This window comes from Oncorhynchus gorbuscha, linkage group LG01 (assembly GCF_021184085.1).
Source record: "Oncorhynchus gorbuscha isolate QuinsamMale2020 ecotype Even-year linkage group LG01, OgorEven_v1.0, whole genome shotgun sequence".
Lineage (NCBI taxonomy): Eukaryota > Metazoa > Chordata > Actinopteri > Salmoniformes > Salmonidae > Oncorhynchus > Oncorhynchus gorbuscha.
Genome location: NC_060173.1, coordinates 98,732,082 through 98,759,653, shown reverse-complemented (window position 1 = coordinate 98,759,653; position 27,572 = coordinate 98,732,082). Strand labels below are relative to the sequence as shown.

The 27,572-nt window shown below is 42.5% G+C and overlaps 1 protein-coding gene across 1 annotated transcript in view; it reads right to left on the bottom strand.

The window, feature by feature from the left end:
- Window positions 1–27,572, bottom strand: part of LOC123990012 (titin-like) — a 181,279-nt gene that overhangs the window by 70,882 nt on the left and 82,825 nt on the right. Inside the window, 58 exon segments of the mRNA XM_046290750.1 lie at window positions 86–345; window positions 504–812; window positions 947–1,246; window positions 1,332–1,625; window positions 1,976–2,260; window positions 2,569–2,865; window positions 3,044–3,343; window positions 3,464–3,766; window positions 3,895–4,428; window positions 4,523–4,825; window positions 4,981–5,280; window positions 5,456–5,734; window positions 5,836–6,141; window positions 6,294–6,490; window positions 6,588–6,693; window positions 6,783–7,082; window positions 7,936–8,235; window positions 8,328–8,443; window positions 8,591–8,777; window positions 8,888–9,184; window positions 9,301–9,588; window positions 9,695–9,816; window positions 9,903–10,080; window positions 10,200–10,347; window positions 10,539–10,690; window positions 10,800–11,084; window positions 11,180–11,294; window positions 11,470–11,657; window positions 11,743–12,045; window positions 12,157–12,459; window positions 12,578–12,847; window positions 12,942–13,208; window positions 13,324–13,448; window positions 13,605–14,013; window positions 14,128–14,406; window positions 14,622–14,888; window positions 15,070–15,336; window positions 15,565–15,733; window positions 16,240–16,337; window positions 16,443–16,709; window positions 17,719–17,842; window positions 19,326–19,468; window positions 20,295–20,421; window positions 20,571–20,710; window positions 20,809–21,075; window positions 21,203–21,280; window positions 21,283–21,409; window positions 21,411–21,487; window positions 21,612–21,721; window positions 21,723–21,885; window positions 21,989–22,115; window positions 22,881–22,909; window positions 23,527–23,796; window positions 25,100–25,226; window positions 25,344–25,483; window positions 25,576–25,851; window positions 25,958–26,227; window positions 26,655–27,053. Coding sequence (XP_046146706.1) covers window positions 86–345; window positions 504–812; window positions 947–1,246; window positions 1,332–1,625; window positions 1,976–2,260; window positions 2,569–2,865; window positions 3,044–3,343; window positions 3,464–3,766; window positions 3,895–4,428; window positions 4,523–4,825; window positions 4,981–5,280; window positions 5,456–5,734; window positions 5,836–6,141; window positions 6,294–6,490; window positions 6,588–6,693; window positions 6,783–7,082; window positions 7,936–8,235; window positions 8,328–8,443; window positions 8,591–8,777; window positions 8,888–9,184; window positions 9,301–9,588; window positions 9,695–9,816; window positions 9,903–10,080; window positions 10,200–10,347; window positions 10,539–10,690; window positions 10,800–11,084; window positions 11,180–11,294; window positions 11,470–11,657; window positions 11,743–12,045; window positions 12,157–12,459; window positions 12,578–12,847; window positions 12,942–13,208; window positions 13,324–13,448; window positions 13,605–14,013; window positions 14,128–14,406; window positions 14,622–14,888; window positions 15,070–15,336; window positions 15,565–15,733; window positions 16,240–16,337; window positions 16,443–16,709; window positions 17,719–17,842; window positions 19,326–19,468; window positions 20,295–20,421; window positions 20,571–20,710; window positions 20,809–21,075; window positions 21,203–21,280; window positions 21,283–21,409; window positions 21,411–21,487; window positions 21,612–21,721; window positions 21,723–21,885; window positions 21,989–22,115; window positions 22,881–22,909; window positions 23,527–23,796; window positions 25,100–25,226; window positions 25,344–25,483; window positions 25,576–25,851; window positions 25,958–26,227; window positions 26,655–27,053 — 13,067 coding nt within the window.

The following is a 27,572-nucleotide window of genomic DNA, read 5'->3' as shown; positions in this document are numbered from 1 at the left end:
TATTAAGCATTATACTGGCAGGTTTGAACTAAAATGTTACCAAATGTTATATCAATCTGTTTCATGTTTTCAAACATATACTGACCCCGAATCGTTTCTCAATGATGCTGTTGGTGATCACCGTCCATACAGGAACGGGTCTAGGCTCAGGCTTAGGTTTAGGCTCCTCATCCTCAGAATCCTCATATTCTTCTTCAGGTTCCTCCTCAGGAAGAATGTCCAGCTTCTCAACAATGTAGTTAGTGAGCTCACTTCCTCCATCGTCCTCTGGTGCGTCCCAGGTTAGATGGCAGGACTCAGCCTTGATGTTACCAATATTCACATTCCTAGGTGGCAGAGGACGGTCTGTGAACAACAATTAGATGAAAAAGAGGTCAGAAAACAGTCAGTCAACTACAATACCTTCCTTTTGCTAATTGTTATGTTATTTTTCTTGCAGAAAAGTGAGCTAATTGCTTCGTCTATACTGATTCACTAAATATACATAATATCAGATCACTTACCTAACACCTTAACCTTGATGGTGTGACTAGTCGACCCAAGACGGTTGGAGGCGATCACTGTAAAGATGCCTTTGTCCAGTCTTGCTGCTGCAGGGATACTGAGCTTGGTATTGCACTGCATTCTGTTGATTTCCTTGGTGTCCATCAACAGAGTCTCAGTGGGCTCTACAATAATCACCTCATCCTTCAACCATTCAACCTTGGGCATTGGAAGACCAGTCATCTCAGCAGGGATTTCAATAGGCTCTCCCTTCTTGACAGTGATGGCATCTCCCTTGAAGGTCTTTAACATCCTCACAGTAGGAGGAACTGAAATAGAAGGAGCAACTCAGTGACAAGTTTATTCAATTCAATTCAGTCCAATTAAATTCAATTAAATTCAATGTGTTTACTATTTTAGTATATGGGGGAAAAAACAAGAACATAGAACTAGGAGGACTTACGTTCATCATCTTGAATGACAATGGTGAGTGGAATTCCAGGTTCACTTGATCCAATTAAATTGACAGCCTTGACACGGAACTCATACATAAACAGCTCCTCGAGGTTCTCGACGGTCATGAAGAGGTCCTTGCACATCTCTGTGTTACAAGGCTCAAATGCTGGGGCATCGTGCTTCTTCTTCTCGACAAAGTAGCCCAAGATTGGACTGCCTCCTTCATTGCGGGGAGGCCTCCAGGCAAGGCTGATGGAAGTCTTTGTCCTTTCAGTGTAGTGGAATCTCTCAGGTGAAGTTGGTGGAGCTTCAATGAAAATATAGTGATTGACTATTAATGATCTGACCTGCACAGAAAACATTATCATGACGCAACAATATATAGACATTACCTTTGGGATCCACTGCAGCAATAGGGCCCAAATCAACGGGAGGGCCACAGCCAAACTTGTTCTTCGCTACGACCCGGAAGATGTACTCCTGCCCTTCAACAATACCCACAATCTCACACTTAGATGAGGGTGTCTCTATGGGCTGTCTCCATGTGTGCATCTTGGGATCCCTTCTCTCAATGATGAAGCCGGTCAGATCACTGCCGCCATCGTCATCAGGATCGGACCAGTTCAGAATCATCAGCTTCCTGGTTACCACCACAGGCTTCAGGTCCAGCACAGGCCCGGGAACATCTGACAGAGGATAAGTCAAAGTGTTACATCCAAGTAAAACAACATGTGTGTTGGTACGTAGCTTTGTCTGAGCCAGAATGGCCCATAGTGCAGGAGCCTGAGGCAGCTTGAAGAACACCCCTGGACAGGGTGCTAGTCTACAACATGTAAGGTGACACATTATTATTATTTTGATTGGACTTTTTATTTATGTTGGTTTATAGATGTTCCAGTAACTATTAAAAACTATTCAACCAACTATCCTCTAACTCTAATCCTAGCTTCACGTCATCAAAGTACATCCAAATGTGAAATATGCTCAAAATGTTCTAGTGATGTCATATAGCTAATACAGAATCCAAAACACGTACCCATGACTTCAACCCTTGTCCATGTAGACTTGATTCCACTGTTGTTCCTGGCACTGATCTGGTATTTGCCAGGATCCTTTCTTGTGGCAGCCTTGATACTGAGAATGCTTTCCTTTCCAACATTTTCTATCTCGACGTGGTTTTTGTCCGGTGGACCGTCATCTTTGGTCCATTTGATGTCTGGAGGAGGTCTACCAGTGACCAGGGCAGGCAGTATCAGTGGCTCCCCAGCTCTGATCATTACGCCATTCCTCACAGTGAGATCCAGCTCTACCACTGGAGCCTCTGTAGACACAATCAACGTTCATCAACGTTAGCTAAGTTGTAAAAATAATAATACATGGGACTTATATAGAGCTTTTCAAAAACCCAAAGACGCTTGAATATTTTCATGGAGACTAATGAAGGGAGGTCGACTAGTAGTAATGTCTGGTATGGAATGAATGGAACAGCAGGATTCGATACTATTCAATTCATTCCATTCCAGCCATTACAATGAGCCCGTCCTCCAATTCAATGTTACACAAGCCTCCGTGGTTGTATTGTATTAAGCATACATTTGTTGACATTGTAAGCTTTCTGATTACTGTTACCTTTAGGATCTCTGACAAAGACTGATTCAGTCAAGCCAGGAGTTCCTTCACCGGCTCCATTGACTGCGATCACACGGACCAGGTACTTGGCTCCCTCTCTGACTCCATACACAGTGAAGACCCGGGTCTTCCAGGGTCTCTCTGTGGAGCGGGACCAGTCTTTGGTGCCTGCTACGGTTTTGTCAACATGGTATCCCAGGATGTCTCCACCTCCGTTGGAGGCAGGAGGATCCCATTCCACGTCGATGGAAGACTCAGTGGTATCAGTGATTCTTGGGAACGGTGGCCCAGGTGGCACTATGTGAAAAACACATCAACGATGACATATTGTATTTGATCATTACTAGATAATGAATCAGTGTTGTATTATATTATAGTGTATTGATTTGGTCTATTTTGTATGCTTAACCTCACAAAATGAATTTCCATGCAAATGGACATTAAAAGGTATGGTATCATAATCTTGTTGACTTACAGATTGGATCCTGGCATGTCATAGGATCAGACGGGATGCTGAACTTCCCAGGCCCAGCTTGGTTCTCAGCAGCCACCCTGAAGATGTATGTCAGACCTTCCAGTAGGCCTTCCACGTTAAGTTCCGTATCCTCCAAAATAACCCGGTTGACTCTGGTCCAGTGGGTGCTGTTGATCTCACGTCGCTCTACCCAGTAACCCAGAATGGGGCTGCCCATGTCATTTGGCTCCTCCCAGCTAACCAGCATGGAGTTGGCTGTGATGCCATCAATCTCAGGCTTCCCAGGACCCTCTGGTGGGTCTAGAATAAGAAGTTAAAATCACAGTTGTAAGAACAAAGTACAATCTAACTAAGGCAGATTAGAAAAACTGGTTGAACTGACATCAGTCATGATAAAACTCTTAAAAATAAATGCTTTACCGAATGGATTCTTGGCAATAAGTGGCTTAGAAATGCATGGTGGTCCAGGACCAAACTTGTTCTCAGCAGTGACCCGGAAGATGTACTCCTTCTTCTCTATCAGTTTGGTCACGGGGTATCTACATCCCCTGAGTGTTGAGGTTACGGTGATCCATCCGATCTCCACCTTGGAGTTGTCCTTTTTTTCCAAGGTGTAGTTCAGGATATCACTGCCACCATCATCCATGGGAGGATCCCACTTGCAGATGACAGAGGTCTTCCTGATCTCCTCAAACCGGAAGTTGATTGCAGGTCCAGGCGCATCTGTAAGTTGTAAAATATGAGGTTTTATATTAGGTTTCCAAAATGTGGTTGAAAAATAACTATGAATGGCAACAACCCTACTAAATTAATAAAAAATGTATAAATGTTAAAAGAAGATGATATCTCACCTAGCACATTGACTTCACAAGTTGCAGAGGCAATACCATGGTCGTTCTCAACCTTGATAGTGTACACTCCGTGGTCACCCCTGATGGTGTCCCTGACAATGCAAGAGGATTCTCCCCTCTTCTTGTCGTGGATGGTGAGACGTTCCTGGAGGGTTGGGTAGTCAGGGAGTTCCTCCTCCTCAGGCTCCTCAGGGGCAGGCTCTGCAGCTGGGGCCTCAGTAGCTGGGACCTCAACCTCTCCCTCCTTGACTTCCTTCTTTTCTTCATCTTTCACCTGCTTCTTTTCACCCTCCTTTACTTCTCCTTCCTTCTTTTCTCCTTCCTTCACTTCCTTCTTTTCCTCCTTCTTCTTTTTAACAATGGGTTTTTCTGGTCTCTTCTTCATGGCTTCTGGTCTAATGACGATGTCGTTCCTGTACCATGTGATTTGAGGGTATGGGGATCCAGAGATGTTGGCGCCCAGTCTGATCTGAGCACCTCTCTTGATGCTCATACCGGACTGCAGGCTTCCACTGAGGAACACCTTGGGTGTTTCTGAAAAGAAAACAAACACATTTAGAAATGACAAATTACCGGTCTGAAAAATCGTAGCATTGGGATGGTTTGAACAAGATGTATCCTTCCTTACCGACAGCATCAGAAGCCTTCACCATTGGTGTGCTGCGTGATGGGTCGCTGACTCCGGCAGCGTTCTCAGCTCGTACACGGAACTGGTATTGTTTTCCCTCCCTGAGATTCCTCACTGTGTAGGACAGCACAGGCACAAGGAAGTCGTTGCATCTTGTGAAGTTCTCATCACCCTTCATCATCATCTCCAGAACGTAGCCCATAATCTTGCAGCCCCCGTCATACATAGGAGGTTTCCATGTGAGGGTGATAGTCTTGGAAGTAGGGTTGTGGGTCTCAACATCCAATGGAGGGTCAGGGCTCTCTTAAATGTTGAACAAGGAACATTTCATAAATTCAATACACCTCTTTTGAAATGTAGGCGTGCTTGGATAATAAAATTCACTTTAATTGTGAGCAAGAGTTGCACCTGTTATCAATCAATGTATTCCTTGGACAAAAAACAAATATTTCACTCACGCTTCTGATCCTCTGCAATCACAGGGTTGCGGAGCTCAAGATACTCCCCGCCACCAATCTTGTTGACAGCTTTGACCTGGAAGTAGTACTCTCCATTGGGGATCAGATCCTTGACAGGCCAGCTGACCTTGTTCTCTCCAGACATCATGTTGACGTAGGTCCTCCGGCCTGCCTCTCTGCGCTGTAGCACATAGTGGAGAACAGGGCTACCACCATCATAGTTGGGAGGATCCCAGGAAACCTTGCAAGAGCTCTTGGTGATTTCACTGGCAACAATGTCTTTGCAGGGACCGGGCAGGCCTGTCAAAATAAAATGGATATGAAGAGTCGATCTTGATAGTTGTAGTATGCCTGTACTAGTAACCAAAATTTCAAATATTTTCAGGATCAAATATGTAAAATGTAATGATTACGCTATTAGGGACTGGAATATCATAGTATAGTAATATAATAGTATTTTGACACTGAAACGTACCAACAACTTTAACATTAATTGTTCCGCTGCTAGATCCGAGGGAGTTTTCCAGGGTGACCTTGTACTGGCCAGAGTCTGAATGCAGACAGCTCTCGATCTCCAGGTGACAGGAGAGGTACTCCTGTCTGAAGCTCATTCTCTCATCATCCTTCAGCTCCTTTCCGTCTTTGTGCCAGGTTATCTTGGGCTTGGGTACTGCTCTGAATGGGATGGGGAGATGCCACTTCTCTCCCTCAACAATCACAATGTCCTTTGTTTGAAACTCAAGGGTTGGGATGCCTTCATGAGGGAAAAATATAATCAGATATCAGTATTTCATGCATTTCTGGGAAGGCTATTATTATGGAATGGGAAATATACATTATTGAAGGTTTACTTACAGTCAGGGTCCTTGGCATAGACCTTCTCAGAGATATCAGATGGCTCACTAACTCCAACAGAGTTGATGGCACGGACTCTCAGGACATATTGTTTCTCTGGGGTGATGCCTTCCTCTGTTTTGTATTTGAGCTCCTTGATTGGGCGAGAGTTGATTCTCATCCACTTCTCAGTACCAGCCTCACACAGCTCAATATGGTAGCCAGTTACAGCACTGCCACCAGTTCTCTCTGGTGGTCTCCAAGCAACACACAAATGGTCTCTGCTGGCTTCAGTGATATGAAGCTCAATTGGAGGAGAGGGTACACCTATAAAAGGCAATGCAGAGACAATGATAATCATCTTGGAGATGTGGGTTGCTTCATTGGGAACTAGACTATACCTAATAGATTACTCATGCAAGTCAGACAAATGTAACCATAAAACACAGTTTTCACTTTAAAAACGGATAAAACCCCACCTGTTGGATCTTCAATAGCAATGATTTCTGTTGATTCACTAGGATGTCCAGCACCGGCCTCATTCTCAGCGCGGACCTGGAACTGAACCTCGGTTCCTTCAATGACGTCTGTCACTCTGTACTTGCAGTCATCACCTGAGGTCTTTCCACACTTTACCCAGCGGGTACCAAGTTTCTCCTTCTTCTCAATGGAGTATCTGACGCACGACAATATTCCCAAATGTTATAAACACGCTTATATGACAATATGACACTCTATGACACTCCTAAAAACTAAAGTTGATCAATCTTTACCTCAGAACTGGTCTGCCACCATCATTCTTGGGGGCATCCCATTGAAGGTCAACATGTCTCTTTGACACACCATTGACAGAGAGATTATATGGTGGTCCAGGGGTAGCTGAAAATAGGAAACAGTACTTAGCAACCTATGCATGTTGTAAGTGAACAACAGTTACAGAATACTATACGCATAAACTATGATCTTACTATAAGTATCTTTAGCCATAATGGAGTCTTCCAGTTCACAGAATTCACTGGGTCCAACAGCGTTCTCAGCAGCCACACGGAACACATAGAGAGAGCCCTCGTTAAGTGGAGTGACAGTGTACTTCAGCTCCTTCACAGTGGTGTCCACTGTCTGCCAGCCCTTACGCCTGACATCCCTCTTCTCAACAATGTAGTTGGTGATGGGTGAACCACCATCCTTCTCTGGTACTGTCCACTTCAGCTCAGCACTGTTCCTGGTGATGGTGATGACATTCATCCAGCGTGGGGGTGTAGGAGGATCTGGAAATGAATTGACAAGCATGAGTCATCAGAAACCATTAACTCAGCTAACCAACCATGATACACTGAACAGCTTCAGATGGAAACTATCTCAGTCTGTGTGTCACAATGGGACACCATATTACCTATATACAGATGTAGGATCTTAATTTGATCACCCTGTTGCAGGAGAACTTTCCTGCAATGCAGGACATTTAAAACATGTAATGTATTTGAGGTTTAAAAGGGCTTCTGAAGTTTCCACTTTGAAATGTCAGACTTGATTTTCCCTTACAAAAAACATAACAACCCCTACAAAAATGTGAATTGATTATAATCCACATAATAATTCACATTTCCTGTTGTGGCCGAATAATTTTCCTCCTGTAGCAAACTGGCTCAAATTAAGATCCTACATCTGTAGTGCACTACTTTTGACCATAGCATTATAAACGGATTAGGGTGCCATTTGCTTGGCAATGCAAAGCCAACCCGACATTTACTTCTGAGGTGCTGACCTGTTGCAACCTCTACAACCACTGTGATTATTATTTGACCCTGCCGGTCATCTATGAACGTTTGAACATCTTGATGAACAATCTGGCCTTAATGGCCATGTACTCTAATAATCTCAACCCGGCATAGCCAGAAGAGGACTGGCTACCCCTCAGAGCCTGGTTCCTCTCTAGGTTTCTTGCCTTTTCCTTCCTTTCTAGGGTTTTTTTCCTAGCCACTATGCTTCTACATCTGCATTGCTTGCTGTTTGGTGTTTTAGGCTGGGTTTCTGTATAAGCACTTTGTCACATCTGTTGATGTAAAAAGGGCTTTATAAATACATTTGATTGATTGATTTGGGACACAGTCAGTTACTTACTGAGTCTCTCCTTGCACAGAACTGGATCGCTAGGATCGCTGGACTCACTCTCCCCAGCGATGTTGACAGCAAGGATCCTGAAGGAGTACTCCTGTCTGTCCATCAGGCCTCTCAGGGAGTGCTCCAGGATATTGATTCCCTCTGAAACACGGACCCATTGCTCAGTTCCACTCTTCAGGAGTTCAATGATGTAGCCCTCGATCTTGGCGCCACCATCATGCTCAGGCTTGGTCCACTGCAGGAAGGCAGAGGTCTTTGCCACGTCTTTTACGGTTGGCTTACCAGGAGCCCATGGAGGATCTGAAGGAATAGACGACATGTTGTTTTGGTCAATGACATCACATTTCATAAAAGATCAATGGTCTGTTAACAAAATATGTTGGAAGTATTACCAATAGGATCCTTGACCAATATCTGGTCAGTTTCCTTGCTTGATTTTCCAGGTCCGGCGAGATTCTCAGCCATGACTCTGAACTTATACTTCTTCCTTGTGGGTAGTCCTTTGACTCTGCAAATCAGAAACAATCAAATCACCAACCCAACCATCAAATCAAAACATCAACCAGAAATTAAATCAATGTGGCCATCACTGCCTTCAATTACCAAAATTGAAACATTACGGTGTTCATTACCTAAATGTATTCTAGCGTCTTACCTGTATGTGGTGTCTATGATTGGGATCTTGTTGCATCTGATCCATCTGTTCTGATCTGGTTCAAACCTCTCAACCCAGTATCCAGTGATAGGACTACCACCATCCTCTTCAGGCTCATACCAATTCAGAGTCAGGCCATCTTTAACAATATCAGAAGGCTCCAGCTTGGTTGGTGCACCGGGAGAATCTGAAAAACAGTTAAAGACAATTTTAGCAACAACCCACTGCACAAAATAATACTAGAAAGAAAATACCATTATATACCCTGGACTAAATACGAACATAAACTTAACATACCGAAGGCGTATCTGGCAATAATTGGCATATGTTCCGCTGGCACACCAATACCAAACTGGTTCTCAGCGAACACTCTGAAGATGTACTCCTTGAAGGCCGTAAGGTTGAGGGCCTTGTAGTTAGTCTCTTTGACAGTGGAGGAGAGCTTGTGCCAGATCTCGCTGTCTGCGGCTCTACTCTCCACTATGTAGTTGGTGACCTTTGCACCTCCATCATCTCTGGGAGGGTTCCAGGCCAGGAAACAGGACTTGTTGGTGATCTCAGAGATATCAAACGCAGCTGGAGGACCAGGCTTATCTGTTCAAGACAAATAGAAAACAATGTTAGAACATAAAAATATGTTTTTTTAAAGGAGTGTTTCCTCAGAAAAAGGTTAGACACTCCTCACAAAAAAAGATAACAATATAGGGTACCTAGAATGTTGACGTCAATGGTTGCAGTAGCACGACCACAGCTGTTGTGGGCTTCAATGATGTAGGTTGCTGTATCCTCTCTCGTTGTCTTGCTGATCGTAACGACGGAGTGACCAGGCTTGTCGTCAATAGAGACCCTATCGTCTCCCTTCAGGACCACATCACCCTTGGTCCATTTCACTTTAGGTACGGGCTTTCCAAGAACATCAGCTGGAAGCTCGATCTTAGATCCAGCTTTGACGGTCAGTCCAGCAAGACACTTGACATCCAGAAGAATCTCTGGGGGGTCTATACAGAAAATGTGTTATACAGATTATACAGAAACATATTTCCGCCACTATGCAGGATTACTCACAACACATATACAAACGTGGAGCATTTATACAAAACATACCTTTAGGATCAACAGCCAATATCTCATCTGTAGCCTTGCAGGGTTTGCTGGCACCCAGTCTGTTCAAGGCCTTCACGCGGTAGGCATACCACTGTCCCTCAATCAGACCAGTCACTTGCAATCTAAGAGAAAGTAAGATGTTAGTCTTACTTGAACAAAATTATTTTTAACAACCAACGTGGAGCCTTTTTTCTGTAGTTCCACTTACTTCAACTCAGGGACCTGATCTCCGCAGGATTCCCAGTTGTCTGTCCCACGCCGGCATCTTTCTATGTTGTAGCCCCTGATTCCGGTGCCGCCGTCCCACTTGGGTGGTTCCCAGGTCAGAAAGATGCCAGATGCTGTCTTGTCCCTCCATTTCAGGTTCTCAGGTGAGTCTGGCACAGCTACAATTCAAATGACAGGTATGTCAATGACTGAGACATCGAAACAATAGATTAAGTTCCCTTCACTTGTGTGCACAGCATAGGCATTGTCCCTGCTACTGTACTTAGTGAATACTTACTGGCAGGGGAGGACACATTGACTGGCTCGTCGATGTAGGCAGGCTCTCCTGGGCCACACTTGTTGCAGGCAGTAACCCTGAACAGATATTCTTTGCCCTCAACAACATCAGTGACAGTGAACTCCTGGTCTTGAACACCAGTGATCACCTGGGGAAAGACAGTCGGTGGTACGTGTTATTATGTTTATCTTAATAATATTTCATGTATAACAGGGTACAAGCTGTGGCCAAAGAAGGAGTACAAAAGATTGTTTGTCCCAACCGGGACAAAGAGGACTAAATAAGTAAGTTATTACATGTATATTGCTGGGTGGTTTGAAGACATATGTTCATCCATACCTTGACCCAGGTCTTGCGGGATACGTCACGTTTCTCAATCTGGTACCCAGTCAGAGGGCTTCCTCCATCATGCTCTGGTGCCTCCCACATCAGGTGCACATGCTGTCTGGTCACCTCGGCAACCTTAAAGTCTTTGGGTGCACTTGGGGATGCTGAACAAATAGAAAAAGAGAGATATGAAGGGAAAAGTAGGGTCTTGCAGATGACAATATCAAGATACAGTATGTTGTGTTTCACCACAAGACTCATCACGTCACTTACCGATAACATTGACTTCAATCTCTCCTGAGCAACTGGTAATATCATTCTCCAGGGTCAGAGCGTATACACCTCTGTCTGGACGCACACTTGGAGTGACGGTCAGTTCCACGTAGGTACTCTTTGTAATCATGTAAACACGTTCACCAGCAGTGAGCTCCTTATCAGCGAAGCTCCACTTTGCGTGTGGTGTGGGATATCCAGAGATAGGGACACGGATAGTAAGGGGATGGGGAACAATGACCTCCAGGCCATCCTTGAATCCACTCAGGTCCATTGTGGGGCCAACTGAAGATAGAAAATAATGATAATTGTTATGACAAATGCAAAACATTTAAAGTGATGAACTACGTCAAGGTTAGCTCAAAGTTAACCAAATGTACCATGTGTATCATCAGCCAGCATGGGTCCCAGTGTGTTGGATGGGTCAGACACTCCAGCTGCATTCTCAGACATCACTCTGTAGTTGTATTTCTTGCCATATTTAAGGCCAGATATCTGAGGAAAAGAAGGAAGAGAGATACGTGTGAGCAACTCAGACTTCCATGAATGTCAATGGGAGACTTCCTTTGAAGTCAGAATACCACTCAAAACCTCTGACAATTACATTACCAATATGATATGAAATCTCTAAGAAACCATTTAGCTACTTTTCACCTTATAGGATAAATACCTTGTAGGTGAGATCCTGGCAGAGCCTGGCGTTGCATCTGAGCCAATGGTTTGTTTCGTCCTCACATCTCTCAATGATGTAGCCAGTGATCATGCTGCCTCCATTTTTCAATGGGGTCTCCCATGTCAGCTGGACTGAGTTCTTATTCTGTTCTGAGGGCACCAGGTTCTGTGGTGGGCTTGGCCTCTCTTGAATAACAAAAACAACATGTTAAAACAGTGCATACATTTCAGTAATAACATTTCAGAAACTAAACTAACTGAAATAACTCACCAATGGGGTCCATGATCTTCACTGGATTGGTGGCAGCGCTTGGCTTTCCAATGCCAGCCTTGTTTTCAGCCTTGACACGGAAGATGTATTCCTTGTTCTCAATGACGTCGTTGATGATTGCACTGCGGTCTGTTGCTTTACTGATCATAGCCACGGCCCACTTCACAGAGGTCCTGTCACGGGACTCAATTATGTAGGATGTGATCTCAGCCCCTCCATCAGACACTGGTTTTTCCCAGGAGACTGTGGCTCCAAACTTACTCACGTTTCCAACACTCACATCCTGAGGAGTATCAGGAACATCTGAAATATAACACAAGGTTGTAATTCACTTTTCTAGTTCATTGTGGAAAACTGTTACTTTGAACAAACTTGTACTGTATGAGGTGATACAATATGAAATATTTTGCTTACCAAACTTGTTCTTGGCATAAACACCAGGTTTCTCTGTCTCAACATTTGGTCCACTGCCCACTCTGTTGCGAGCAGAAACACGGAATAGGTACATGGATTCCCTCTGGAGTCCGGTCACAGTGTATTCTGGAGCATCAGAGCGGTCAGTAGCAAGAGTCCATGTCTTGCGCTTGACGTCACGCCTCTCCACCACGTATGTAATGATCTTGCTGCCACCGTCGCTCTCTGGCTCTTCCCAGGCCAGGCTGACCTCACCATCGGCGGTGTCAAGCACTTGAAGACTCTTAACAGGTCCAGGGACATCTGTGGAAGACAACAATACATTAATAAATGGAATCTATGAACAAGAACAGATTCCAAGAAAAATATCCTTCCCAAGAAAAATCTATTCAAATACAAGAATGGGTTGAAGGCAATTTACCAATGACATCCAGATTAATGAATGCCTCTCCCTGTCCATGTTTGTTCTTGATGACAACATTGTAGCGTCCTTGGTCGGACTTCTTAGGGTCCTTCAGCCTGTACTCTGTCCTGTCTCCAACAGTGTGGATGTTGTCCTTGGGCAGGCTGACGTTATCATAGAACCACTCAGCTTCAGCTTTAGGATACGCGCTGTAGGGCACGAACATGACGATGGGCTTTCCAGCATCTGTTACTAAGCTCTGATCCATAGTCTTGATATTTGGCTTAGCTGTAGAGGGATAAACAATTATAAGATCAAATAATAAAAGGATAGATGTATTGTGGAATCAGAGAGGATAGATATAACAGTTATGACAACTTACCAGCCAGTTCCAATTTGGCTCTGGCATCCTTGTCTTTGGCGATGATTCTGTACTCTCCTTGGTCCCGAGGCCTGATCTCACACACCTGGAGTCTGTGGACCTTGCCCTCGCTCATCATCTGGTACTTGTCACCCTGGACGATGGTCATGTTGTTCCTCAACCATTTTACCTCAACTCTGTCTTTGTTCAGTTCAACTTCATATACAACATCTGAGCCTGGAGGCTCAAACACATCCTTTGGTGGTCTGACGATCTCAACTGCACTCTCTGGAATAAACGTTACACACAAATAAAAAATATAATTAGTGAAGCATTAATTCATACAGAACAGTTAGAAATATGGACTCACACAAACAGAATCAACAGAACTCAAGAGGCTTGCCTTCAACGAAGAGATGGGCGTGTGATCTCTTTTCATCTACGCCACAGGAATATTCACACTCATCATCTGGTCTGCACTCCTTGATACGCAGCCTGCAGGTCTTGCCCTCTTTTTCAAAGACGTACCTTGTAAAAAACAAAAATGGATAATGTTACACTACGCCTTTTATTATTGAATTCAATTCCTAGGTTGGCCCTTAGGGGCAAAGTAGCTTTTAAGATTTAACAGTGACAGTAAAGCAACAGTGACCGTGCCTCATAGCAGTTTAAACGTGTTCCTACCTGGGTCCCTCTCTGATCTCACGTCCATTCCTGTACCACTTCACCTCAGCCTTCTCCTTGGTGAGTTTGCAGGTGAACTCAGCATTCTCAAACTCGGGGATGGTCTGGTCTTTGAGTTGTGCGGAGAAGTCAGTGGGGGCTTCACTAATGATCAGCTCAGCTGTAGACTTGTCATCACCAGCCATGGCGGTGTATTCACCTTCATCAGCAAGAGTACAGTCCTTGATGGTCAGTGTGTGCTTATATTGGTCCAACCTGTAGATTATGCGTTTGCTGAAGGTGATCTCCTGACCAGCCTTTGTCCATTTCAGAGTAACCTTCTGCCTGTTGACCTTGCAAGAAAAGCTAACAGTCTTCTTCTCCTGTGTGTCGCAGTCCTCAAGAGGTACAATGATCTTCAGACTCTCCTCTGTAGATCAAATGTATAAAATCAGTTAGTCATGTAGCTAACTTCAAACAAAAATAAGACATACTACTGCATCAAATTAGCCATTGGTAGAATCGATAACAAAACTATGCTCACCTTTTACTGTAAGTTTGCCAGAGCTCTTGGCATGTTCACCACGTTGGTTTGTCAATGTAATAGTATAGTTTCCTTCATCTGACTTATCAGCATCCTTGATCCTCAGAGAGAACACGTTGTCTTTCTGGATCATGACAAACTTGCTGCTCTCAAACATGGTCTCCTCGTTCTTCAGCCACTTAGCTTTAGCTCCCTCAGTGTTCACCTCACAGTTGAAGATGATCTCTTGTCCCTCTTTGGCTTCTGTGTCTTTGATTGGTGTATTGATCCTGAGCTTTTCTGTGGAAATCAAAATGAAGGAAGTTAGTAGACGGAATTAAATATTTTGCCAAGGCTGCCTCAGGTAGTGCCACACAAGAAGATTACTTTACTGTCCAATTGTACACAAAGGTCAAACAGAAAATCTACTTTATCTCAACCCCTCCAAAAGACACAAATACACATACAGGTAGGTGAGGTTGTAATAGAAAAGAAAACCAACATTGATGACCTACCAAGAACAAACAGATCAGCTGTAGCTCTGGTGGTGCCAATGAAGGCAACATAGGCTCCCTCATCCTTGGGTTCAGAGTTCTTGATAACAAGTATTCTTCTCTTGCCATCACAGACAATGTCATACTTGTCCCCCTTTTCTAGCTCCTTATCACCCTTCATCCATTTGACAATGAATGTGTCTTTAGAGACTGAGCAGACAAACTCAGCCTTTTCTCCCTCAAACACCTCCTGACTCTGAGGCATGGCGATAAACTCAGCAGCCAATTCTAGAAGAACAAAGACAGGTTAGTGTATATGCTCTTATTTACACAAATACTTTACCTGCATCCCATGATTTGATTTTCATAACGGTACTGGTGTGTAGCCACTACCCAGGATACTTCACTTTCTACACCTCACAGTCTTTAGCTGACTAAATTAAACAGAACGTATGTCTGATTCCATTACCATTTATTTTCAGGTTTCCAGTTGTCTTTGAGCTGGACAGTTTGCAATAGTACTCTCCAGCATCATCTGTTTTGAGATCCTGGATGATAAGTATCCTCTTCCTGCCGTCTACGATCTGATCGTATCTTCCTCCCTCGGGAAGTTCCTGGTCTTCCTTATACCACATGACATCAGCGTCTGCCTTCGACACTTCACAAATCATCTTCACACTGTCTGCTTCTGTTCCCTCCACATTAGACAGGTTCCTGGTGAACGTAGCTTCTTCCTCTGCAAAGGAAATACAATATAACCGTCAAGGCAATATATTATGATAAGTCAATTATAGTATATGACATCAAAATTAATCTATTTTTCTGAGTCCCAAATGGCATATAAGTGCAGTACTTTTGACAAGAGCCCTATATAGGCCCTAGTCAAAAGTAGTGCACTATATATAAAGAATAAGGTGCTATTTTGGATGTACCTTTTGAGACAGAGAAAGTTTGCCAGACTCACCGACGACTGTAAGCATGCCGGAGGATTTGGAGACCTTCGCATCACATTCATATTCTGCTTCATCATCGAACACTGATTTGTGGATGATGAGGATGTGTTGGCGACCTTTGGCAATTATTTCATATTTCTTTCCCTTTCTGATTTCACTGCTGTCCTTCAACCAACGGACCTGTTTCCAGAAACAGTCATAAAACCAAGACCACAATGACGGTATAATACCTTTAATATGTACTGATAAAGACTATGATGGAAACAAAGGGAGTAAAATGTAACAGCACACTAGAATGAAACACAGTGTAAGACAGGAAAGACAACTAACTCTCAGTCTTAAAGGTCCTCAACAGTCATTCTGAAAAAGTACTTTTTGTGTTATGTGTAATTTCATAGTTTTGATGTTATTCTACAATGTAGAAAATAGTCAAAATTAAGAAAAACCCTTGAACTCGTACTTTGATCTGGTTTCCTTCAAATATAAACCAAACAATTTCATGAAAAACATGATTTTGACTATTCATGACCATTAATATTATATTTTGTAATTCCACATGCAACTATATTATATTATTATAAAATAAGGTGTGTTTGAAGGTGTGTTTGAATGTGCATGTATTGTGTGAGGTGTGGGTAGAGTGGTAGGGGGGGGGAGGTGAGAGGTGAAGGGTCAGGAATCAATACCTTGGCATTTTCGCGCGATACTTCGCATTCAAATCTGGCAGATTCCTTTTCTTTGACCTCAACATCATGGAGTGGCTTAGAGAACTCAACATGTGGAGCTGTAAGGACACAGTCATAGTGTTACTACACCAGTAATGCAAATACACCAAAGTCTTTACAAACAAACAAACTATATGAAAAGTTTTACTCAATACTTTACTTACGTTCAACGTTAAGGAAGCAAGAGGTTTTGAATTCTGAGGCGTCGCAGGTAAATGTTTTTGAATCATCAAGAGTGCAGCCATGAATGATGAGTTTTCTCACGCGGCCATCGGCAACAAGGTCATATTTCTTTGTTTTGAGGATCTCCTGTCCGTCCTGGAACCAACTGACCTCAGCGTTTTCCCTGGAGACTTCACACTCCAATGTAGCAGTGGCCTCTTCCTCAACTGTCTGGTCCTCCAGAGGTTTGGTGAACTCAACTGGTGGTTCTGTGAGGTCACACATTAATTACACTTGACTCGTGCTTTACATGTCGTAACAGCTTAGGAAGCCAACAAAATAATTTTACCGAATTCTATCACTGTCACCAACTACTTTTATTGTTACAGTCCTTCTTAAGATGAAGTGGCCTAAAACCTATGTTTTGACTTTGTAGTTACAGTTACAGTTTATGCTACACATTATGTTACATAATTCCTTCAACCTGTGTGTTGTTTGTACAATTATACATTTACACTTTTCATACATTTGTAAACAAACTTAACATCATGGGGACACCTTTTTTCCTTCTAAAATAATTGGATCACACCATTATATTGTGATATTGCAAGGGATATCGCTATATCGTAATTATGGATGGCATATACTGTTTTATACTTCTTCAGTGCTTCTTAGGAACACTTGTACTGTTACAAAAGCATACATGACTGTGTCTCGCAGGCTCTCAACTCATATTTAATGCATACTTCTTTGCTGATGGGCAATCAACCGTGGATGGAATTCCCATAGAATTCAGACTGGTTGGGTAGGCTCCCAGAACATTAACACCTGGCCCACTTACCTTGTTGTCTATGCTTTGCATAGAGAAGACAACTATTATCAACAACAAAAAAATCTAAATCCATGACACAATGTACTTACAATGATCCCACTTTATGTGGCTTTTGCATTTTTACCTTGCATTTACATAGGCAGGCGAAGTATGTTACCATGAAGCTGGTCTATAAAGCACCTTCCATAGTGATTTATCAGTCCAATATGCTGTATAGTGTAAATATTTTAACTATATTGTTGTTTAACCAAATCATATGCACAATATCGTACCACCAATGAATTTGAAGAAATCAACTAATTAGGAACGAAGCTTGACAATTATACATTTGGAATGGTAATAGAAACCAAGTCTCCATGGGGGGCAAGAATCCCAACAACAGCAACCAAACACCACAAACAGTAATAGCAACCTATCATTCACATAACACACATAGATTAACCTACCATTCACATGTAGTCTGGCCTCAATCTGGAAATCCTTTGCAGTGAGTTTCATTTCTCCATCTTCTGAAATCTTGACATCTCTGAGAGTCAGCGTGTGAGTTTTGTCTTCTGCTCGGGTGACCACCTGTGCAAATCAAGCAGTTTGATAAATCAGATGGACGGTGATAGCTATGCGGGGTCAAGCTATTTACTTCTTCCCGTGAATGAACATCAGCAGCTGGTGACAAGGGACCGAAGGCTCCCTGAGGGAACCCTAGGCTCAATTTGAACTCCAGTTACACTATTCCCTTTTACCAGAGGTTTGGTAAGGTGGTTAACTAAGACCACATTTCCCCAGTGTTTTACAGTAGGTGTTCCATAAAGTCAAAATGTTCCTCTTGAATGTAAACAATATAGGCCTACCTCTTATGGTGCAGTGGTACAGCAGTCAACATAGGTTCTATATTTTCCCCCCATTTCAAATAGTCATGATTTGCCAAATGACATAACATCTATGTGAAACCATGAAGACCATGGCAGATCATTCACAGACTTTTGACAAATGGTTACAGTATATACAAGTTATTTAGCTGTCTCTGTTGCAAGGTAGACTATACTCTTATATTGTTATTATAACAGTGCAAATGACACCACATGCAATCATATTTTACAAACAACATTTGACAGCATAAATCATCATGTTTTGGACTATTCAGCCATAGCCACAATACAATAATAGCCTACATATTCAGAGTATATTATTCTAAATGTAAGATTTTTAGTGGAACAAAAGTGATCACAGTTATCCTCAAAAAAATCAAATGTTCACTAACATTGTATATGGCAACACATCAAATTATCAAAGATGTGAATTCAATCATCATTAAAATAGGTAATAGGACCCATATAACTGTATGTAACTGAAGGACAAACCAGGCTATGCAACATCGTAAATCAACCTATCATATAACATTTTCACACCTCAAACACACTGGAATTAATTAAATAACTAGGCTAGACACTATACATAGGTATATAAGGACCTAACAGATAACTCAAAGCAATTCAAAGCCAATTTCTACATTAAATTACAACACCTGTTTCATATTTTAAAATGATAACTGTCAAATAACTCTCAAGCCACCTGCCATTGGACACACACACTTGAAGCAGTTAAAAATAACTAGAAGAACGCTTGCAGGGCAGAAAAGCCCTCCCGCGTTATCTCAAAACCCGGATCAAATCCCCAACTGGAATCCTGATCCTCACAGGTCCTTATATGCAGAAAGCATGTAGGTTGCACAAGAGAACATTAAAACCTAAATGTAAATAATGCAACATGACAAACTGGCTAAGATCCGTTTAAATTCAAGACAATTTGGGATAAGATTAAGTAAAACCAAGGACAATGTTTCGATCTTGTTAAAACATTAAAACTATTTGGGATATGAGAATATGTTATAATCCAGGTAGTAAATTCCATGACAACAGGTATTTGTCTGCCATATTGGAAAAACTGTTGTTCATAAGTACAATTCAAAGTCTTGGCATGTTTCCATATCAATTACTTGAGGGAGTGTCAGTGTTGTGGTAACAAATATTTCAGATGTTACAGTATAAACACTTACTCTGTCACTTGGCTCCAACTTTGTACCCCCTAAGAACCATTCCACAGCAATTCCTTCATATGACAGTTCACAGTCGAAAGTGGCGGTCTCCCCAGCAGTAACAGTAACATCCTTGAGAGGCCGCAGCAGGCCGATCACCCGCGCTTTAGATTGAGGAGAAGACATTGTTAGTCACTCCCAAATCCCAAGATAAACCTAATTGCTAATCCTCATTTTGCGGATGCCCTGACGGCTGGCCACTGCTCTGGAGTCCTGTAAACCACCAGGATAACTGATAGGACTAGCGCAGAGGGACTTGACATTGAGGGGCCTTCCTCATTTGCATACCCGGTTTCCTTGAGATGTATATGGTCAGCAAAAAACTTTGAGAGGCAGGCATGTTGTAGCTCTGCCAATCACTAACTGCCCACTCTAGATAAGGCATGTGGTTTCTAAAATAGCCACAACATCTGATTGGCCTTTAACCCACCCCCTGCCACACCACCGGCTAGGATATCTGTCCCTGTCAATCAACCACTCTGAATTTTGGGGGTACGCTGTTACCCAACTTTTACCCCAAAAACGGTTGCATCATGGCTAAGTATTGCAATTGCATAGCAATGCCTTGAGTGTTTTGCAAGCAAGTAGATATTTAGATATATAAAAAGTGTGCCAGAATTGAAATCCAAACCTCAACACTTTTTATGACACACTTATTTAGATAGCTTTAGTCCTCCCTTTTAAAACTTTTGACACCTAATTAAAAGGGGCTGTAAATACCTGACTATATCCCCATCTGACAGCTCTGCGGTTTACTTTACTTCAACCAACAGTTGGGAAATGTATCATTGAAGCCCACCAAAAAACAAATGAACTGATCAAACGTTTTGTTGGTGGCCTACTTGCATATCTTACAGAGTATAACTTTATCAAAAAAGTGCTTATCTTATTGTCAAATAAAAGTGTGAGTATGTGTTAAATCATTCTCACCTTTAACTCTAAGCTGAGCATTGGATTTAGCATTGACAGCTTGGAAGTCAACTTCTCCGGCCTGATCCTTGCGAACGTTGTACAGGATAAGGATATGCCTTGTACCCTCCTCCTTAATCTCACAGTCCTTGAAAGAGAATACACTAACAGTTACTAAGTGATCCTCGTCAAATTATACATACCATCTTTTTTTTGTTTTTTACTTCTCTGTCTCCTCAACCGCTAGGAATGTCCAATTACTGTATGTAGTCATAATGAAGTGGATATTTTTCTTACAGGCGACTGATGAAGGGCCTCTCCATTGAGTTTCCAGTAACCATGGACATCATCGGCAGAGATCTCAGTCTCAAACTTGGCGATTTCAGTTTCTGTCACTTCCACGCTGTACAGGGGCCTGACAAACTTAATGTCACGATCTGTAGAAGACACACAAAGACAACTCAAGTGTTTGTATAAATGAAATAAAATATAAACTGCAATCCTCAAATGCTGAGCTAAAAACACTAAAGGCTACCTTCAATGTTGAGCTTGGCCGTGGTTCTGTCCGCATCACAATCACAGCTGTATTCTCCCATGTCGGCTTTCTCTGTCTTCTTAATGATCAGCATACGCCTCTTTCCATCGGCTTTGATGACCACGTTCTTGGAGGAAGTGATTTGCTGGTCACCTTTGAACCATTTCACCTCTGCATTGGGCTTGCTCAGTTCACAAATCATCGTCAGTTCATCTTTCTCAGTGACTGAGCAGTCGTGCAGTTTTGTCGTGAAGTAAGGCTTTCCCTCTGTTTATGAAAAAGAAACCCTGATGAGTTGCGTGATATTTAAGTTTCGACAACGGCTTATTTCCATCTACAGATTCTATAGATTTATTTTGATTGAACGTTTCAAGGGTTTTAACGATATACTAACCAAGAACAGTGAGCATGGCCTCAGAGCTCTTGCCCAAGGCTTCTACTTTGATCATGGATGTGTCATCAATGGACACCCCTTGAAGGTCAATTTGTGCATCTTGCCATCGTCTGACATGTGCACAACTTGGCTGGGATGCAAACGCACATTGTTCTTGTACCAGGTGACCTGGATGTTGTCATGTGATACTGAACTCTGCTGTCTAGCGCTCAATACTGAACTCTGCTGCCTAGCGCTCCTTGACCGTGACATCTTTAATGGGCTTCACAAACTCAAGGTGAATTCCTGATAAGACATTCAATTCATAAGAAATTCAATCATTGTCATCGTGAGAAGATCAATTTCAGTAATTTGTCATGAATTGACTCAGGACTTAAACAGAAAGCACAGAAACATTTCTTCAGATTACATTGGATAACTAGTTCGCCAGTGGCGAAAGAGTTTCTCTTGTCCTCTGCCTCAAATATGTACTCAGCTTCATCCTCATATGCGGCAGATTTGACCACCAGAGTATATCTTTCCCTCATGGGTAATATCAAACTTATCATAAGCTGTCAACTCATGAGATCCCTTGAGCCAACGGAAGCCCGTAGGCACTCTGGACACTTCACACTCAAATCTGACCTCATATTTTTCATACACTTGTACATCACTCGAAGGTGTGACAAATGTAATTGGACTCTCTGTTGTTCAGAAGGAAACAGAGATAATGTGGCATCATGGCAATGCGTAGAGAACCACCACTGAAAATATTCACATTTACATGATCAAATATAAAAATCTCACCTTTCACTTTCAGATTAGCAACACATTTAGCATTAGCAGCTGTAAATAGAATCTCCCCTGACAAGGGGGCCTTGAGGTTGTATAATATTCATGTGTGCTTTGCACCGTCCTCTATCATTTCAATGTCCTATAAATTATAGCAAAATCTGTATAGAAAATAGTCCACATTAGATGAAGATGAAAGGGAAAAGGAGGAAGGAAGATAATTATATGGGCTGTTTTATTGTAATATTTCAATGACAATTTGATGAGAATGGATGATCATGTAATGGTATGAATGGTAGAATGGTCAAACAACAGTTAGAATGATTTGGGGATTGAGTAAGGGGATACAGGGGATTGAGTAAGGACTTCTCAGTTCAGTTTCCACTGGCCATGGACATCATCTTCAGAGATTTCTAACTCATTTCTACCCTCAAGTGATGATCTGTTGCACACTCTACAACCACTGTGATGATTATTATCTGACCCTGCAGGTCATCTATGAAGGTTTGAACATCTTGGCCATTTCCGGTTATAATCTCCACCCGGGACTGCCAGAAGAGGACTGGCCACCCCTCAGAGCCTGGTTCCTTTCTAGGTTTATTCCTAGGTTCTGCCCTTTCAAGGGAATTTTTCGTAGCCACAGTGCCTCTACATCTGCATGGCTTGCTGTTTGGGGTTTGACTCGTCAGTGAAGAGCACTTTTTGCCATCCCTGTCTGGTTCAGCAAAGGTGGGTTTGTGCCCATAGGCGACGTTGTTGCCGGTGATGTCTGGTGAAGACCTGCCTAACAACAGGCCTACAAGCCCTCAATCCAGCCTCTCTCAGCCTATTGCGGACTGTCTGAGCACTGATGGAGGGATTGTGTGTTCCTGGGGTAACTCGGGCAGTTGTTGTTGCCATCCTGTACCTGTCCAGCAGGTGTGATGTTGGGATGTACTGATCCCGTGCATGTGTTGTTACATGTGGTCTGCCATTGCGAGGACGATCAGCTGTCCCTCCTGTCTCCCTGTAGCGCTGTCTTAGGCGTCTCAAAGTACAGACATTGCAATTTATTGCCCTGGCCACATCTGCAGTCCTCATGCCTCCATGCAGCATGCCTAAGGCACGTTCACGCAGATGACCAGGGACCCTGGACATCTTTCTTTTGGTGTTTTTCAGAAAGGCCTCTTTAGTGTCCTAAGTTTTCATAACTGTGACCTTAATTGCCTACTGTCTGTAAGCTGTTAGTGTCATAACGACCGTTCCACAGGTGCATGTTCATGAACTGTTTATGTTTCATTGAACAAGCATGGGAAACAGTGTTTAAACCCTTTACAATGAAGATCTGTGAAGTTATTTGGATTTTTACGAATTATCTTTGAAAGACAGGGTCCTGAAAAAGGGGCATTTCTTTTTTTGCTGAGTTTATATTATGTTAGGTGATTGCATAGTGGACTTAGTTAAGAGAAAATTATTTCAACTCGCAAAATAATGAATGAATCAAAACTTTTGATGATATCAAACAAAAACCACTCAAAGGGTGTCAAGTCTAATAACAATGGTTCCATACTTACCCTCCACAGTGAGTGTAGAGGTTGAATTCTTACCCACGGCTTCTATACTGTAATTTCCCTCATCATCAAACTCACCGATGTTTATGACCAACATATGTTTTATTCCATCATTGATTATTTCATATTTTTTGTCTGATGTACCAATAGTGTCTGACCCCTTCAACCACATGACTTCAGGCACATCCCTTGTGATAGTACATTCAAACATAGCCTGTTTCTTTTCAGGTACAGACACGTCCTTTAAGGGGACTGTGAAGTCCATTTCCATTACTGGGAGGTACGAATAAGGCTCTCTTTGTCAATACATGCATAACATCATCGATACATACATTACATGGGCAAAAGTATGTGGACACCTGCTTTTCAACCATCTCATTCCAGAATCATGGGCATTAATATGGAGTTGATCCCCCCTTTGCTGCTACAACAGCCTCCACTCTTCTGGGAAGGATTTCCACCAGATGTTGGAACATTGCTTCCTTTCAGCCACAAGAGCATTAGTGAGGTCACTGATATTGGGCGATTACCTCTGGCTCGCAGTTGGCATTCCAATTCATGCCAAAGGTGTTCGATGGGGTTAAGGTCAGGGCTCTGCGCAGGCCAGTGAAGTTCTTCCACACCGATTTCGACAAACCATTTCTGTATGGACCTCGCTTTGTGGAAGGGGGCGTTGTTTCCTGAAACAGGAAAGGGCCTTCCCCAAACTGCCACAAGGTTGAAATCACAGAATCGTCTAGAATGTCATTGTATGCTGTAGTGTTAAGATTTCCCTTCACTGGAACTAAGGGACCTAGCTCGAACCATGAAAACCAGCCCGAGAAAATTATTCCTCCTCCGGAAAACTTGACAGTTGGCACAATGCATTCGGGCAGGTAGCGTTGTCCTGGCATCTGCCAAACCCAGATTTGTCCATCGGACTGCCAGATGGTGAAGCTTGATTCATCACTCCAGAGAACGCATTTCAACTACTTCAGAGTCCAATAGCAGCGAGCTTTACACCACTCCAGCCAACGCTTGGCATTGCGCATGGTGATCTTAGACTTGTGTGCGGCTGCTCGGCCATTGAAACCCATTTTATGATGCTCCCAACGAACAGTTATTGTGCCGACGTTGCTTCCAGGGGCAGTTTGGAACGCGGTAGTGAGCGATGCAACCGAGGACAGAATATTTTTAAGTGCTACACACTCGCCGGTCCCGTTCTGTGAGCTTGTGTGGCGTACCACTTCGCGGCTGAGTCGTTGTTGCTCCTAGACGTTTCCACTTTACAATAACAGCACAGTTGACCGGGGCAGCTCTATTTGATGGACTGACTTGTTGGAAAGGTTGCATCCTATGACGGTGCCACGTTGAAAGTCACTGAGCTCTTCAGTAAGGCCATTCTACTGCCAATGTTTGTCTATGGCGATTGTATGGCCGTGTGCTTGATTTTATACCTGTCAGCAACAGCTGATGATGAAATTGCCAAATCCACTAATTTGAAGGGGTGTCCACATACTTAAAAAAAATATATAATGCAAATACATACATACATCCATACATACATACATACTGTGCTCTTGGAACAACTGCTTACCCTTGACTGTGAGCACAGCACTAGTGACAGCATTCAGAGCTGTATAAGACACTTCACCAGACGCGTCCAGTGGAACACTTTTCAGAGTGAGGAAACGTTTATTGCCCTCCATTTTGATCTCACATGTCTGAAAATGCACAATAAAAAGAAAACAGATATCAAAGACTGTTAAACATTTCTAAAAATTGTGGTTAAGCTTAGTGTTCGTGCAAATATTACAGTCAAATCACAAGACAAGTCATACCGGTGATCCTGTTAAGACCTGCCCTTTATGTTTCCATTCTCCAGGCACATCGTCTTCAGATATCTCCGTTTCAAATGTAACATCCTCTTTCTCGACCACCTCGCAACTTGAGAGAGGCTTCAAGATCTCAGCTTCACGTTCTGTAAAAATATCAAAAGTATAGAGTAAGCATTCACTAGGTAGCCTTAATGGATTCAACACCATACAAGATATGAGTGATTGTGCAACCAACCTCCAAGAGTCAGGTTAGCTGTGTATCTGTGGCCTTCAACCTCCATAGCATATTCTGCAATATCTTCGGGCTGTGCATTCTTTATTGTGAGAGTCAGGACTTTGCCTTCTTTCTTGACCTCAGTCTTGTCAGTTGGATCATTTGTAATCTCATTGTTGCCTTTGAACCACTTCCAGTTGGGGGTTTCTTTGAAGAGCTCGCATTTGAAAGTGGCATTGGCCTTGGGTTTCACATGCTGATCTTTCAATGGTTTCACCAACCAGTCTCTGACAATTTCTGTAAACATTTATTTGTAATCAGTTTTCGTATGTACACTAACAGATTCAGTATATTTATATTGTTGATAAGTGTCAACGGTTTATTTAGGGAATGCTCTACATACCAATGATTTTGACAGTTGTTTTAGTCCTGATGAGTTCACACTCGCATGCGTAGATTCCAGCGTCGTCATCTCCCATGTTCTGGATCGTAACGGCTTGTTGCATTCCAATGACGTTGATGGCCACCTTTCCAGCGATGACCTTGAGGATCTTACCACTCTTCATCCAGGTCACTTCTCTCTCCTTGTTCAACTCACAGGTCAGGTACATAGGCTGCCCCTTCAGGACCGACGTCTCCTCACCCAGCTCTTTCACCCACTTCACGGGCAGTTCTGAACAGGTAGGTATTAGGTCATTATTTACATGACAATGTGCATACAAATTATTTGCATCAAAATATAAAGGTACAATGCATCAACCCATATCAATAATATATACATAAAATTATCATCACAACTTAAATGTGACAAAAGCTACATAGATTAAGGAATACTTTATCAAAAAGGGGAGTACTCTCCATCAAATTGTGTAGTTATATGGTATACATTTTTATATGACAATATAAAACTTGACATTAAGTAAACAATCATTATTTAAGCTACAACACCTGAAAATGAATTGTTATCAGCTTTTCAGTGGTTCACATGATTTTGTACAGAAATATGATTCTTATAAATACATCATTAATTAATTGTTAGTAATTTCTTATATAATAGAAATAATTCACATTCGTTCAATTAAGAAAATGATCTGAAATACCTTCAACAATGAGTTTGGCGGTTGTTGTCTTTTCCTTGTTGCCCAGCTTGGCAACACAAGTATATTCACCAGTGTCCACCAGTTGGACGTCAATAATGGCCAGTCTGCGATCTTTGCCATCAGAGGTGAATTTGTGTTTTGGACTCTCTCTTAGGTTGCTGCCATCTTTCATCCATGTAGTTACAGCAGTAGAAGGTGAAACTTCACACTCAAACGTAGCAGATGCACCAACAGCATCACCTTCTTGTAACACTATGTCTTTGAGTGGTTTCGTAAACTTCAGGGGAACTGCTTTGAGCTGGAATCCAAAAGGATTAGCATCTGGGGGTTTGTCTCCTCCCCCACCACCGGGTTTCAGTCCTCTACCCCTGCCTTCACCAGGGGATGGAGTTTTGCCTGCTACAATTTAGACACAATTACACAGATTAGATGTTTTGTGTTTACAGCAGTTAAAAGTGTTAACATTTTCAAACGAATATATATTTTTTACACTTACCATGATATTTCCTAATAGAAAATGTGAGTCAGCTGTCCAAAATTATTTTTATGATAGTTTAAATTGTTAGAGGCTGGCTAGTGTTGAAAAATATAGGCTAGTGTAGTAGAATCAGGCTAATGACTATATCATAAATAGTAGTGGGATAGTAGCCTTTCTAAAATGGAGGTTTGGATCATGGATGCAGATTGGTTGATAGGCGTTTGTTATTCACAATAATCCATGGCAAATGCCAGTTCCATTTGAATTATCAATGCGCATCCACTGCCCCCCAGTGACCTGGACACAACAATTGGTGACTCAGACCTGGACTTGAACTTGACCAGTGTGTGACACAATCATTATGGGTTATTGTGTGTGTGAGACACAATCATTATGGGTTATTATGTGTGTGACACAATCATTATGGGTTATTATGTGTG